Genomic DNA, 15,127 nt, shown 5'->3' on the forward strand with positions numbered 1-15,127 from the left:
TAACTTATCACTAGTATTCTCATCTTACAGGCAAGAAACGAAAGTCTGAAGAGATTAATAACTTGGTTATATGGTGCCAGAACTAAGCTTTGCACCCAGATTTCCTAACATTAAGTTTAGTATTGCTTTCTCAGTGAGGTTTCGGAGGAATTATCCTATACATTACATTTATACTTTATGTTATGATGAGAGACAGTATGCAGCAATAGTGGTTACTGAGTTGGATCTGAAGTCAAGACCACTTGAATTCATGTCCTGCCTTTGACAAATACTATTTAGGTACTGTGTAACTAAGGATAAATCAATTATCTTCCAAGTTCTAAGCAAATCTCTAAGTCTAAGTTACAGATGAGTTGCTGCTATGTACAAACGCATGGAATTTTCACATCAGGAGTTCTCTAAATTAGTGAAACATAGATCTGTCTTCTCAGTGCCATTAATTAAAAAAATTTTTTTTTAAAAAGATACTAAAGTGGGGGCAGCTAGATGGCACAGTAGATAGAGCACTGGCCCTGGAGTCAAGACAACCTGAGTTCAAATTGACCTCAGACACTTACCTAGCTGTGTGACCTTGGGCAAGTCACTTAACCCCATTGCCTTGCAAAAACAAAAAACAAACAAACAAAAAGATACTAAAGCTAATGGGGACAAGAGATCCAAGACTACTTTATGTAGGTAAATGCATAAACAAAGAAGAAAAATCATTTTCATACACTGGGGTTAGGCTTTAATTATAAAGGGCACATCCTAAGTCTTCTTTCTCTACCTAAGATCTATCTCTTCCTCCCTACCCCCAAGCTTCTGCCAAAATCTTTATAAACTGAAAAGCAAAATCAATAATGCAATCACTTTCAGATTTTCCATATGATCCAGCATCTTCCATGGACAAAGGGAGATTTTTAATTGAAAATAATCAGAAAAAAGAAGGACTTAGTAGTTTACCTTCAGGTAATGAGATAACAGTATAGATAATTTTCTTTATGGAGAGAGGGAATGACTTTACATTCATTTACTTAAATTTCTTAGAAGTCTCATATACTTCTCTTTCTGCCAACTGCATACCTGGTAGAGCCATTTCCATTGGAATGGAACAGCAAGTTTGAGAAGAATTGCAATGATCCTTGTGAAATAAATGTAACAGACAATCTACAAAAAAAAAGGGGAAAGGTAAAATAAATAAAATCAACAACATTGCATTCATATTATCATTCTCTTCTACTTAAATGCATTTAAAGCTATAGAAAGTCATTTGGAACATATCACTTAAGGTTTATAAAGTCATGTTATTAAATATGGATAATAGGCTAAAGAAAAGAATTGATTTTGTAGTAGTTACACTAGAAATGATTCCTTCATTTTCTCTAGACAATACAAATGCTCATCACAATGTAACTAGAGAACAGTGCAAAACATTTCGAGTATGGCTAAAATGATTCCTTTACCATCTCATTCAAGTATACCCCTTCTTTCTAGTCAGCAGAAAATAATGTTTTCTTTGGTTTCAATCCCCAAGAGATAAAGAGATACACTTGTAGTGATTTTTCAAAGTGACAACAGAAAACAACACAATACAAAAGAGAATCCAAAAGTTCAAATCTTCACATTCTTGGCTAAACACACCAATGTTCCATATATGTGAAAGACACGTTCAGGGGAGGTTAAAATTGTAAATTCTTTCCCTTGGTGATATAGGAGATCCTTGAGACTATTCTTGGAACACCTAAACAATACCTTACTGTGTTACAGATTTAACCACACTGAATGACACAATCATCAAATCTCACTGAAAGTAAACAGAGGTTTTATTTTTGGTCTTAAATATCCCAGTTTCATAACGTTTAGATGGGATACCCCTAGCTTTGCAATCTGAATTTAAGTTCTTAAGACACACATATTTAGAGATGTTCTACAATGACTCCTTTACATGGCTTGAGAGGAGAAATATTTAATCTCCATAGCTGGTTTTTTAAATAACAAAAACAACTAATTGGTTCATGATTCATCCATCCTTGCCATCTTTGTTGTTTACAACTCAAAATTTGCTTAGGAAAGTGAACTTTTGAAGCTGCTAACAATGCCAAAGCCACAGATGGTGTGATAGAAAGATTCATAAAACCCTTTTTTTCCCCAGAGCAAAAAGATCAGGGCTCTTGCCTGCCACCCCCACTAAAGGTCTGGAATTTCATCTTTTTAGGAAAAATTTCTGAACTGAATAACTTCTACCAAGCTCTGTTTGAAATGCTATAATTAAGAAACATTTCTCATCTGTTATCTTTCCAAAATTAAAAAAAAAACCTTGCTACAAAGTTTTTCTATTCTTTAAGAATGTAAGCTCTTCACCAGAGAGTGAAATTCATTTTCTTTAACTGTACTGTGAAATCTAGAGAAAAAGCATTCTATCCTCAGTCTCTAGGGTTTTGCACTGGTTGTTTTTTTCCCTGTCTTAGAAAGCACTTCCTCCTCACCTCTACATTTCAGAATCCCTTGTTTCTTAAAAGTTCAGCTCAACAATTTGGGATTATGCCCAAAGGGCAACAAAAATGTGCATACCCTTTGACCCAGCAATACCACTACTGGGTCTATACCCTGAAGAGAGGATAAAAAAAAAGAGTAAAAACATCACTTGTACAAAACTATTTATAGCAGCCCTGTTTGTGGTGGCAAAAAATTGGAAATTAAGTGAATGTCCTTCAATTGGGGAATGGCTTAACAACCTGTTGTATAGGTATGTCATGGAACACTATTATTCTATTAGAAACCAGGAGGGATAGGAATTCAGGGAAGCCTGGAAAGATTTGCATGAACTGATGCTGAGTGAGATGAGCAGAACCAGAAAAACACTGTTACACTCTAACAGCAACATGGGGGTGATGATTAACCTTGATGGACACATGCTTATTTCATCAGTGCAACAATCAGCGACAATTTGGGGCTGTGGGCAATGGACAATACCATCTGTATCCAGATAAAGAACCATGGAGTTTGAACAAAGTTCAAGGACTATTCCCTTTAATTTAGAAAAACTGATATCTTATTGTCTGATCTTGTTATCTCTTATACTTTATGTTTCTTCTTTAAGGATCTGATTTCTCTCTCATCACACTCAATTTGGATCAATGTACAACATGGAAACAATGTAAAGACTGACAAATTGCTTTTTGTGGGGAGATGGGGGGAGGGACATAAGATTGGAGGAAAAATTGTAAAACTCAAAATAAATAAAATCTTTAAAGAACAAAGAAAAAAAGTTCAGCTCAAATGCCATCTTCTACATGAAGCTTTTCTTTATCTTTGTTGCTACTATTTTTCATCATCTCAAATTATCTTGTATTTATTTTATATGTATTTTCTCTATACTTGTATATGTACTGTCTTTATTGACAGACTGTAGTTCTTGAGGGTAGGAACTGCTGCATTTGTCTCTGAATCCCAAATTCTAGGACTCAAAATATTTTTCACTGTTCTCTAGTTACACTGTGATGAGCATTTCTATTGTCTAGAGAAAATGAAGGAATCATTTCTAGTGTTACTACTCGAGAAAACACTTAATATACAGATTGATCAAATTCTATTCTTAACAACAGGTATTTGCTATTTTATTAAAAAACTGCTTGCTTAAATTCATTAAAAAAATGAAATCTAAGAATCTGCAAATTCAGTGATGACTCATGCTTGGTAATATCAAATATAATGGTAGAAATTTAAGACCCACCTAAAAAAAAATAGTTACAGAGCTAAGATTTCTTACTCACCAATACGTAGTAATGTCTGAATAATTTCAGCTTTGCTAAGTTAATAGCAGCTATGGAGAGAAGGAAACAAAATAAAGGGATCATTATTTTATTTTATTTTATAGCAAGTTTAATCAGGTGGTTGCTTTTTTTTTATTTTAGGTTTTTGCAAGGCAAATGGGGTTAAGTGGCTTGCCCAAAGGCCACACAGCTAGGTAATAATTAAAGTGTCTGAGACCGGATTTGAACCCAGGTACTCCTGACTCCAGGGTCCGTGCTTTATCCACTGCACCACCTAGTTGCCCTGCAACCACTTTTGCAAAGAGTTTAATTCTGGTACAACTCTAGTGCTGATCAGCATTCTCCTGTTAAAATGATCCATCTCAGATGTTCTGTTCATTTGGCAATTCATGCTAAAAGTAAGTATCATGAAGGTAAAGAGAATATAGTAGAAGCAAAGAACTTGAAATCCCAAATTTTGCTTACAGAACTGTATGCAATGGACAATACCATCTGTATCCAGATAAAGAACTATGGAGTTTGAACAAAGTTCAAGGACTATTCCCTTTAATTTAGAAAAACTGATATCTTCTTGTCTGATCTTGTTATCTCTTATACTTTATGTTTCTTCTTTAAGAATTTGATTTCTCTCTCATCACACTCAATTTGGATCAATGCACAACATGTCTCCAACTGATCTATATGTACCATTTGGAAGAATCTCTTAATGCTGAGGTTAGGATTTCAATTAACACATCTGTGCTTTTCGCAGAATTCAATTAGGTTTTCATTGAGATACTTTTTCACTTCCCAATTGTGATAAACTTTTTATATGCACATCATCTGTTAGTTTTCTGACTAAGTCCCACAAAAATCATTGTCCAAACTTTCTTAACTTAACCTATCATTATGAAAAAGTGATGACTAAATAGTACATACTGACTCATGGTAATTCTAACTTGGTAATTCATTCATCATACATCTTACTGTAAGAGATAAATTAATTTTGATGAATAACATTCAATTATTTCCTCGATTTAAGCATGTGACAGCTGGTGGTAGAGGAAAGAACTTTTAATGATTAGTGTCAAGCAATCAAACTAAAGTAGAAGTTTACTCTTAACATGGTTAACAAATTACAATATATTCAAAAACATAATTTGAAAGCCTGGATGAATTGATGAAGTTATCTGCCTGATACTAAAGGGAATCAGAGATCTCAAGAATTAAGGACAACAAGAACAAACATTTATTAAACATCAGCACTGTGCAAAGCACCAGGGATACAAAGATTAAAAATACTCCTTGCCCTCAAGGAGTTTATATTTTAATGAAGGAAATAATTAGTTCCCATAAAATAGAGTAGAAAAAAGTAATTTGAAAAGGGAAGGCACTTGCAGCTGGGGGTATAGGAAAGGCCTTCTGAAGAAGGTGGACTGTCAGGCAGCTAGGTGGTGCAGTGGATAGAGCACTGGCCTTGGAGTCAGGAGTTCCTGGGTTCAAATCTGACCTCAGACACTTAATAATTACCTAGCCATGTGGCCTTGGGCAAGCTACTTAACCCCACTGCCTTGGAAAAAAAAAAGAGTGGAATGTGAGTTAAAATATAGTCAGGAAACATTTATTTCACCTAATGGAGAAAACAACATACAAAAGATTGTACCAATATAATAACAACATTCACTATATTCAGAGTACTGAGAAGGGACCTATGGAGGTCTCCTGCAGAAGGTGGGAATTGGGCTGATTCTTGAAGAATACTCAGGAAACCAGGTTATAGAGGAGAGGAAAGAAATTACTCTAGGCATGCTGGGTCAGTCAATGAAAAGCATCATCATGTGCAAGCAACACAAGAAGTCCAGTGTGGACTGCAGAGTATGTGGCTGAGAGTCAAATCTAAATAAAGTAGAAAGGATGGAAGAGGCCAAAGACAACAGGGAGTCACTTGAGTTTATAGTGTGTGGAGCTATGTATAATATGGTCAGATTTTGACTTTAGGAAGCTAACTGTGGCAGGTTAGTGGATGGACTGGAGTGGGGAAAGACTAGAGGCAGGGAGCCCAATCAGAAGTCTACTGCAGTAGTGGAAGGTAGTAAGGATCCAAACTAGTGATGTGGTTGTATGAACGGAGAAAAGAGGATATGTATGAGAAATGGTGTGAAGGTGGAAACAAGAAGACTTGACAATGGACTGAAAAGGTAGAATGAAGGTGAGAAACTGAGGTGACATTGAGATCCTAAGTTGGAGTAACTAGGAAAATGATGGTGCCCTCACCAATAATAGGGAAGTTAAGCCAGGGAAAAGAAGAATTTTGGAAAGAGATCTGGGAGAACAAGGACATAAACACAAACAATTGCTTTTATGAAAACTGTAATAAAGGAACTCACCCACAAAGACTCTCTTCACTAACCCTTATCCTTAAACCTTTTTAATTTCTCTTGTTCTCACACCATTTAACACTTTTGAACATTTATAAATTATCAGTCTTTTTTGTTTCATGGAAGAAAAATAACATCTTAATATTTAGATTGTCAGAAGGACATCCTTCCTCCTATCCTGACCCTACATAAACATTTTTAGTAATCTTTTCCTAAGGCTTTTCCTAAGAAAGGAAAGTGCTTCACCTATTTCTTCTGCTTGATGAATAAGGACAAAACACAGCAATTCACCAATTTTTAAATGTTTACATTTTTTCCTTTCCATTGTGCATATCTGAAAAATCTGACAAATGAGACCTCTATGTATCTTGGCTGGCTTCACTTAAGAAACTGCTACTGCACACAAAAGTGTCATTTATTTATTATGCTAGAATTTTTAAGTACTTTCCAAACCCAGTAGGTTCATTTCATAAAAAATATACTGGAAATCATTATTTCTGTTCTGTTGGAGGGAGAATTAGAAGGAGAGATATGTTTTAATGGAAAAGGAATCCTAACCCTAACCCTTTTCTCTTTCCTTGTCTAGAGCAGAGTCTGCATTACGGTACAACAAGAGGAATGTCAACTGTACTCAATAACTAGGAAATTCTCTGAAGGCAAACAATCTATGAACCTTTACGGAAACATATTAGGAAAATTCAGACACAAGTGTCATTTAAGATTAGTCAACTTAAACAAGAACCATGCCACTTGAAAGGAAAAGTTATGATATTCTAGATAACCTGGGTTTTGTTTCTAAGAAATATATTTGTTGTATATAGAGCAGAAAAATGGAACTATCAAAATGTTTTTGTCTTTACTAATCAGTCATGCAGTAGGCATAACTGAAGAGTGATTTCTACTTACAGCAAGTAATAGGATATTGTGTCACTTTCTGAGATTTTACTTGCAGACTTCTAAGTGGAAGATAGCGTTAAAAAGTGGTCACTTATTGGAATGGTAATATAAGCTAGTACTATAAGGCACTAGAGGCCATGGCATTCAGAGGAAGGAGCACCAGGAGTCCAGTTAAGGGTCTGAGTGATACTTACTATCTATGTGACTAAGGTCAACCAACTTCAACCTCTCTGGGTCAGTTTCCTTATGTGAAAAATGGAAGGGTTTGATCAGGTCCCTTTCAGGTCTAAATCCTGTGCTCCTATGGTATAACAAAGACTGTCAAATCTGGCTTGAAATTCAGACTTATAAAAGTAAATAGGAAAAAATTATGAACTGGAGACATTCAGAGCCCTGGGTAGTCCATGAGAGACATGGCACCATGGGTGCCAACAGCTCTGATTGGCACATGATGAGTCAGGATGCTGAGCAGGCAATGGAAGATGATGTCTCACTGATAGGAAGGGAAAACAGAGTGCCACTCCTCCTCCTAGATAGGCAGCATGTGACATTTCCCCAGGGTTATGCAATGAGTCAGTGATGTAGCTATCAGAGAGCTAGAATCCTAAGTTTCAAAATGCTTCTCTTCACAAAAGCATTTCACTGGGGCTAAAAACACTGCTTGCTAAATGATTCTTTTGAAAATACTAAAGTTAAGTGCCAAAGGGATTGTTAATTGGGGAAGATGGGGATTGGGGAGAAAGAAGGGAAGGGGGGTATGACTGCTATTTCTGGTTCTATCATAAGAAAGGAAAAATAATGGTTTAAATCAACAGCTAGGAAAACCACCAAACTCTTAAGTCAGATGGTATGGGTTCAAGTTCTGGTTCTGACAGTCTCACTGTGTAAGTGTAATCTGATTTTGCCTCCTGGACTTCAAATTCCTTTTCTGTAATATGAGGCAATGGCCTGAACTAACATTCCCTTTTAGTTCAAATGTTAGAGAGCTTATATACAATTTTTCCTATACTGTTTAAAAACTACAATAGCCACTATCACAAAACCTCAAGAATGTAAAGCCAACTCCTTCATGTTACTTCCAGGTAATCTTATCAGAAGGGAGAAACCCAAACACCCCCAACATCACCACCTCTTCAAACCCTTGTGTAAAGGGTCAGTGCCTCATCTGACCTGAGCTGTTGATGCTTGTGCTGAAGTATAAATATGTACCTACAAGCAGTCATTTCTCTGAAGTTCTCTCTCTCTTCTCCCTCAGATCAATACAGGCAGAAAGTCCCCTCCCAGCAGGCTTTTCATTATGTGCTCTGCTCTGTGAGTACTGAGGGGTTCTCCCTTATTTCCTAGGCAGTAGCAGTCTCCATTTTCCCAAAGGAGTTTCCTAAATGCTTAAAGAATGACTAAATAAATAACAAAGGGATTGACAAAGTTAGAACCCTAGGGAGAGGATGTAACACAACAGTGATTAAAAATACAAAACTACCAATGCTCAGTCATCAGCATCATCTATTTAAGAAAATAATACTGAATGATTCATATAGTACACAAAAATAAAAGGCATTGATAGCTGTTTGGGAAGTAAGGGTAGAAGGAGAAGGTATGTCATATAAGATCTTCTTTGAATCTGAGGAAAACCACCATACTCAATTTTATCCTTCTCTTTCTCCCTTCCCTCCTCTTTTTTCTCTATGGGTATTGCTTCATATGAAATCTTGATTCAAACTCAGAAAGTGAGGATGATAGACCAAAAATAATCAGAATGGAAAGAATCAGCAAGATTGAATGCAATGTGAATCTATTGACTGATGCTAAAACATTCTCATTTTGGAAAAGACTTCATTCCAGTTTTTAAAAGAGGTAACGTTTTGCTCATGGCTAAGCAAAGCTTTTGTACTATTGTTTCCACAAGGTTTCTTAACAACTAGATAATGCTGGGTTGTTTTTTTTTAACCAAAACTGCTCAGGGGCGGCTAGGTGGTACAATGGATAGAGCACTGGCCCTGGAGTCAGGAGGACCTGAGTTCAAATTCGGCCTCAGACAATTAATAATTACCTAGCTGCGTGGCCTTGGGCAAGCCACTTAACCCCATTTGCCTTGCAAAAACCTAAAAAAAAAAACTGCTCAAAGTCCTCAAAGGATCTGAGATATGTACTAAATGGAAACCATAATGTTCAAAGAGAACCATCACTGGTTCAGCAATGGACAAGTTATATGAAAAGCATGTTGCAAAGTCTAGTCTTCACTGTCTTCATTTATTATTATTATTTTTTTTTAGGTTTTTGCAAGGCAAATGGGGTTAAGTGGCTCGGCCAAGGCCACGCAGCTAGGTAAATTATTAAGTGTCTGAGGCCGAATTTGAACTCAGATCCTCCTGACTCCAGAGCCGATGCTCCATCCACTGAGCCACCTAGCTGCCCCGTCTTCATTTATTATTGACCAAAGGACAAATAAAAAGGACAAATAAAAAGGGGAGCCAATATAGTAGAGTAGCAGGAAGCAGCACAGAAACTTTCCCTCAAAATTCCTCCAAATAGCTTCTACTTCCAGCGAACACCAAATGGTGGACAACGCCGGTGCTGCAGGAGGAGCAGGAGGCCACCGGGGACTGGGAGTCAGAGCACGAGGCGGCTTCCGTGGTGGCTTCGGCAGCAGAGGCCGAGGCAAGGGCTGGGGCCGTGGTAGAGGCTGCAGGCGCGGCTGTGGGGCCCAGGGAAGAAAGGCCGAAGACAAGGAGTGGGTTCCGGTCACTAAGCTGGGCCACCTTGTCAAGGACATGAAGATCAAGTCTTTGGAAGAGATTTATCTTTTCTCCCTTCCTATCAAGGAGTCTGAGATCATAGATTTCTTCCTGGGATCTTCATTGAAAGATGAGGTTCTGAAGATCATGCCTGTTCAGAAACAAACTAGAGCTGGACAACGTACCAGGTTCAAGGCTTCTGTGGCCATTGGTGACTACAATGACCATGTTGGTCTGGGTGTCAAGTGTTCCAAGGAAGTGGCCACAGCAATTTGTGGTGCTATCATTCTGGCCAAGCTTTCCATCGTTCCTGTGAGATGTGGCTACTGGGGGAACAAGATTGGCAAGCCTCACACAGTGCCCTGCAAGGTCACTGGGTGATGTGGATCGGTTCTGGTGCGCCTGATCCCTACCCCTAGAGGTACTGGCATTGTTTCTGCTCCTGTGCCTAAGAAGCTCCTAATGATGGCTGGAATTGATGACTGCTACACTTCTGCAAGAGGCTGTACTGCAACTCTGGGTAACTTTGCTAAAGCTACCTTTGATGCCACCTCTAAAACATACAGCTACCTAACCCCAGACCTGTGGAAGGAGACCATGTTCATGAAGTCTCCCTATCAGGAATTCACAGATCATCTTGTGAAGACTCTGTTCAGAGGACCCAGGCAGCTGCTGTGGCAACCACATAGATTTGTTTTTTATAAACAAGGAATAAATTGAGCTATGCCTGCTAAAAAAAAAAATTCCTCCAAATAGATCTAGAAAATGCTCCAGGACTGAATCCTAATGGGGAAATCTAAGAAAAAAGTCACAGTAAGTCATTTTTTCCAGTCCAGAGAAGCACAGGGAGAAAGATTTGTGTATAATAAGGAAAGGATTTATCTAAGAATACCCATATGTAGAGTCCTCCAGTATAGAAAAAGGCTATGCACCAAGGCAAAAGGATCCCAGACCTATAACAGGGTACTCCTAGACCTCAAAAGAAACAAGTACCACCTGACAGCTTTGTCATCCACTACTCAGTTGTGGGTCATAGATCCAAGGCAGATTGAGGACAGGACTTGCACTTAGGGGTGGCAGTTCAGGGTGAGTCTTGAGTGGTATACCACTTGAAGAGGACCAAATTCATAAATAAGTATTAGCAGTTTGGCTTAGATTGTAGGAGCAGAATGGAGTCTCTGTTCCAGCTTCTAGTTCAGTGAAGCTTACAAAGTTTTGAATAACCAGGCTCGGAATACTGAACCAAAGGGAGACCCTGAAGTTCTGTCCCTGATGAAGCAGCAGAGTTTTCCATCTAGTTGATATTGATTGAATATAGCAGAATTTTACTACTGTTCAGACTCAAATCCAGGTAAAACTTGAAAAGCTCAAATGGGGGAAGGAATCAGACTTTGCCCTGGGCTTCACTATTGTGAGAGTACTACAAATTTGCTAGTCCCTAGTCTAAGCTATTCCTAAAATTAATCTCGAACAATAAATACAGCAGCAGCAAAACCAGCACAGACCTAACATCTATCTGAAGACAAGAAGTAGGCTGAAAGAATAAGCAAAAAAAAAAAAAAAAAAAAAATATATATATATATATATATATATATATATAATTTAAAAGAGATTATGATTACTGGAATATTCATGATCTAAATTCAGAAGAAAAGAATGACTCCTGAATCCAAATCTACACACAAAGCCTCAAAACACAGCCCTGGGCACAAATTCAATTAGAATAGAGATGAAACAAAAGTTAAAAAAGGAAGTTAAAAGCAGAAAACGTTTTTATCAATAAAGTAAAGGAGTCAGAGGGAAAAAATGGAGAAGAAATGAGAGATGTGAAAGAAAGAATTGTAAAAGCAATAAATAGGTTAATTAGAGTGAAGGTACCTGACCAAAGGAATGATAGCTAATTCCACTGAGTCAAAAGAGGACAATGTTCATATTTGACCTTATATAAAACTACTGAGGGCAGCTAGGTAGTGAAGTAGACAGAGCACTGGCCTTAGAATTAGGAGGACTCATCTTCATGAGTTCAAATATGGCCTCAGATGTGCTGTTTGCCTCAGTTTCTCATCTGTAAAATGAGTTGAAGAAGGAAATGTAAAAACCACTCCAGTATCTTGCCAAGAAAACCCAAATGGGGTCATGAAGAGTCAAAATGACTGAAATGGGGACGACTAGGTGGTGCAGTGGATAGAGCACCAGCCTTGGAGTTAGGAGTACCTGAGTTCAAATCCGACCTCAGACACTTAATAATTACCTAGCCACGTGGCCTTGGGCAAGTCACTTAACCCCGTTGCCTTGAAAAAAAATCTAAAAAAAAATGACTGAAATGACAAAAAAAACCCTTATTGATCCACAGATGAATAAATACTGAAAACCTATAATTAAATTTTGATCATTATTAGGTTTTAAAAAATTACTTGTGTCAGTGAAAAAGATATTATCCTCAATTAAAACAATCCTATTCTATAAATCCTTTCCCTACCTTTTCCTCTAAAATTTCTCTAGCAAAGTCATCTTCAAATAATAGTCTGTCTTACTGGCCCTAAAATATTCTTAAGTTACAGCACCTGAAGATTCCTTCTACATCTCCAATTAGTCTGTGGCCAGTACATGCAACAAACACTATGAGCTGTGTCAGTCAAATATTCCATCCATCTTCCTTATTTCTTTCCTTATTTATGCTTCAACAACATACTTGAAAATGAAAAAGGTCATAGCTTGCAGGCATAGCCTGAACAGCAACCTATAAAATTTTCTTTGATGAATAAATATGACCTTCCCTGAATACTCATGTTAATTGAATAAGAAGAGCTAGTTAATAATAGAAGCTTAGGCACAAGTAAATCAACTACAGCTTGCATATACTAGGTCAAGGTAATAATTCAAAAGCAATGAGTAAAAATGGATAACTAATAAAACATCTCAAAAACCAAATGTATTATCTCTTGCTCCAAAATAAACTACAGAGTAATAACAAAGATTGAGAACTTAGGATTTGATATTGATTCTTTTAGCAACTCTAGGTGAAATTATTCAGGTTTGTGCTTCAAAAGAGAAGTAAGGAGTGTTTCCCTAACATAGGCATAGGGAGAAAAATGGGCTTGGTTTAAAAAAAATTCTATTTAAGTACCTGCTTAATTGTTAGGTGACACCCTATGAATTCAAAGTCAGTGAGTTTACTGCACATATCCTCTAACCAAGCAAAGGATAAGATCCCCATTCAAATGAAAATGTTAGTAATGGAAATCTTTCCAGTAATAAATATAATAGGAAATAATTGGGAAATAGTTGAACCAGTTGTAGTATATAAGTGTGATGGAATATTATTGTGCTATAAAAAATGGAAACTGAAGAATTCCGAAAATCATGGGAGATTTGTATGAACTGGTACAGTGAGGAAAACAATAGATATGACGATTACAATAAGGAAAATAAATCAATCTGGATAAAGGCAAACACACTTCTTGGTAGAGAGATGGTGATCTACAGAAGCAGACTGTTGCATATGTGGTCAAATGTGACACTTGTATCTATTTATTTTGCCTGTTTTTGTTGATTTTAAGGTAGATTTCTATGATCAGGATGCTGAGTATGGAAAATAAAAAAACTGGGTCAATAAAACATTTTTTGAGTCATAAAAAGTTAGTAAATGGTATAAAATGGTAAATTAGAATGATGTGAAAAATTTCCAGAGGGATCAGAAAGAGGGTGAGGCTATCTTTCCCTTGTATGCTCATTCCACCGCACATAAAGAATAATGCCTGGAAGGGGAGGAGCCAAGATGGCAACAAGAAAGGAGCAAGTCGTAGGTGCTCTCTGATAAAACTCATAAGCTAAGGGCTCTAACTAAACTTTCGAGAGACAGAACCCACAAAGGGACCCAGAGAGGCAGTGCTCCTACTCAAGGTAACCTAGAAAAGAGCAGAAAGGCTCTGATCCCCGGGGTTGGAGGGGCGGCCAGCCAGAGAGGCGGCCCGCCAGAGGGAAAGAACTTCAGCTTCCCAGAGGCAGCCCCAGGGCGCTGGGAACCCCAGCTCACAGCAGCGGGAGAGTCTCCTGAGCTACACCCCAGGGAGCACCAGGCACAAAGTGGGGGAACAGCAGGGGACCTCTACCAGACAGCGAGCACGTGGAGCCCAGCCCTCAGGGCACACAGCTAGCAGCCTGGTTTTTCTGCAGCCCACATTTGGAAACAGAAACAGGCGGAGCTGGTAAACAGGTGCCTCCAGGGCATGAGCCCATTGAGCAGAAGGAGGGGAGTGAAGAGAGAGAGACTGCAGAGCTCTGTCCTCTGCCCCTGGAACAGGACTCTGGGGCTCTGAACACATTCAGATCCTGATAGCAGTCTAGCACCCCCATAGAAGAGCAGGGCCCCCCCCCCCTCAGCCCGTGGCAGAGTGGGGCGCTTATGGTCATTCACAGACCAGGAGGGAGGACAGAGCCTCACACACTGAGACCCTTGTGGGAGTGCCCCAAAAGATCAGGAAGCATCCCCAAAACAGGCTTAGGCTGGGAAAATGAGCAAGCAGAGAAAAATGAGGAACACCATTGAGAAATATATTATCTATGTATGATCCCAAGAAGGATGGATATACTCAGTCTGAAGATGAGGAAACACAAGCTCCTGCATCTAAAGACTCCAAGAAAAACAGAAACTGGGATCAGGTTATGACAGAGCTCAAAAAAGATTTTGAAAATCTAATGAGGAAGTTAGAAGAAAAACTGGGAAAAGAAATGAGAGAGATGCAGGAAAAACATGAAAATGAAGTCAGCAGCTTAGTCAAGGAAATCCAAAAAAATGCTGACGAAAATAGCATGCTAAAAAACAGCTTAGGTCAAATGGATAAAACAGTTCAAAAAGTTATTGAGGAGAAGAATGCTTTAAAAAGCAAAATTGGCCAGATGGAAAAAGAGATGAGAAAACTCTCTGAGGAGAACAAATCCTTCAGACAAGGAATAGAATTCAGGGAGATGGATGAATTTACCAGAAATCAGGAATCAATACTTTAAAACCAAAAAAATGAAAAATTAGAAGAAAATGTGAAATATCTCATTGAAAAAACAACTGATATGGAAAACAGACTTAGGAAAGATAATTTAAAAATTATTGGAATACCTGAAAATCATGATCAGGAAAAGAGCCTTGACATCATTTTCAAAGAATTACTACAGGAAAATTGCCCTGATATTCTAGAAGCAGAGGGCAAAATAGAAATGAAGAGAATCCACCAATCCCGAGAAAGAGATCCCAAAAAACCAACCCCTAGGAATGTTATAGCCAAGTTCCAGAACTCCCAAGTCAAAGAGAAAATATTACAAGCAGCCAGAAGGACACAGTTCAAATATCGTGGAGCTGCAGTCAGGATCACACAGGACTTAGCAGCAACTA

At 38.1% G+C, this 15,127-nt stretch overlaps 1 protein-coding gene across 6 annotated transcripts in view; it reads right to left on the minus strand.

Moving 5' to 3' along the window:
* GPR107 (G protein-coupled receptor 107) overlaps nucleotides 1-15,127 on the minus strand; it is a 147,378-nt gene that overhangs the window by 59,211 nt on the left and 73,040 nt on the right. For 5 of the 6 annotated variants that reach the window (XM_074210951.1, XM_074210953.1, XM_074210949.1 and 2 more), the window contains exons 15-16: nucleotides 3,753-3,802; nucleotides 1,063-1,146 (exon numbers count right to left, since the gene is read on the minus strand). In XM_074210951.1, coding sequence (XP_074067052.1) covers nucleotides 1,063-1,146; nucleotides 3,753-3,802 — 134 coding nt within the window. Of the gene's footprint in view, nucleotides 1-1,062; nucleotides 1,147-3,752; nucleotides 3,803-9,481; nucleotides 10,068-15,127 lie in introns of those variants that run through there. The other variant, XM_074210954.1, reaches the window with a different exon arrangement.

The sequence above is a fragment of the Macrotis lagotis genome, chromosome 1 (genome assembly GCF_037893015.1).
Source record: "Macrotis lagotis isolate mMagLag1 chromosome 1, bilby.v1.9.chrom.fasta, whole genome shotgun sequence".
Taxonomy (NCBI): Eukaryota; Metazoa; Chordata; class Mammalia; order Peramelemorphia; family Peramelidae; genus Macrotis; species Macrotis lagotis.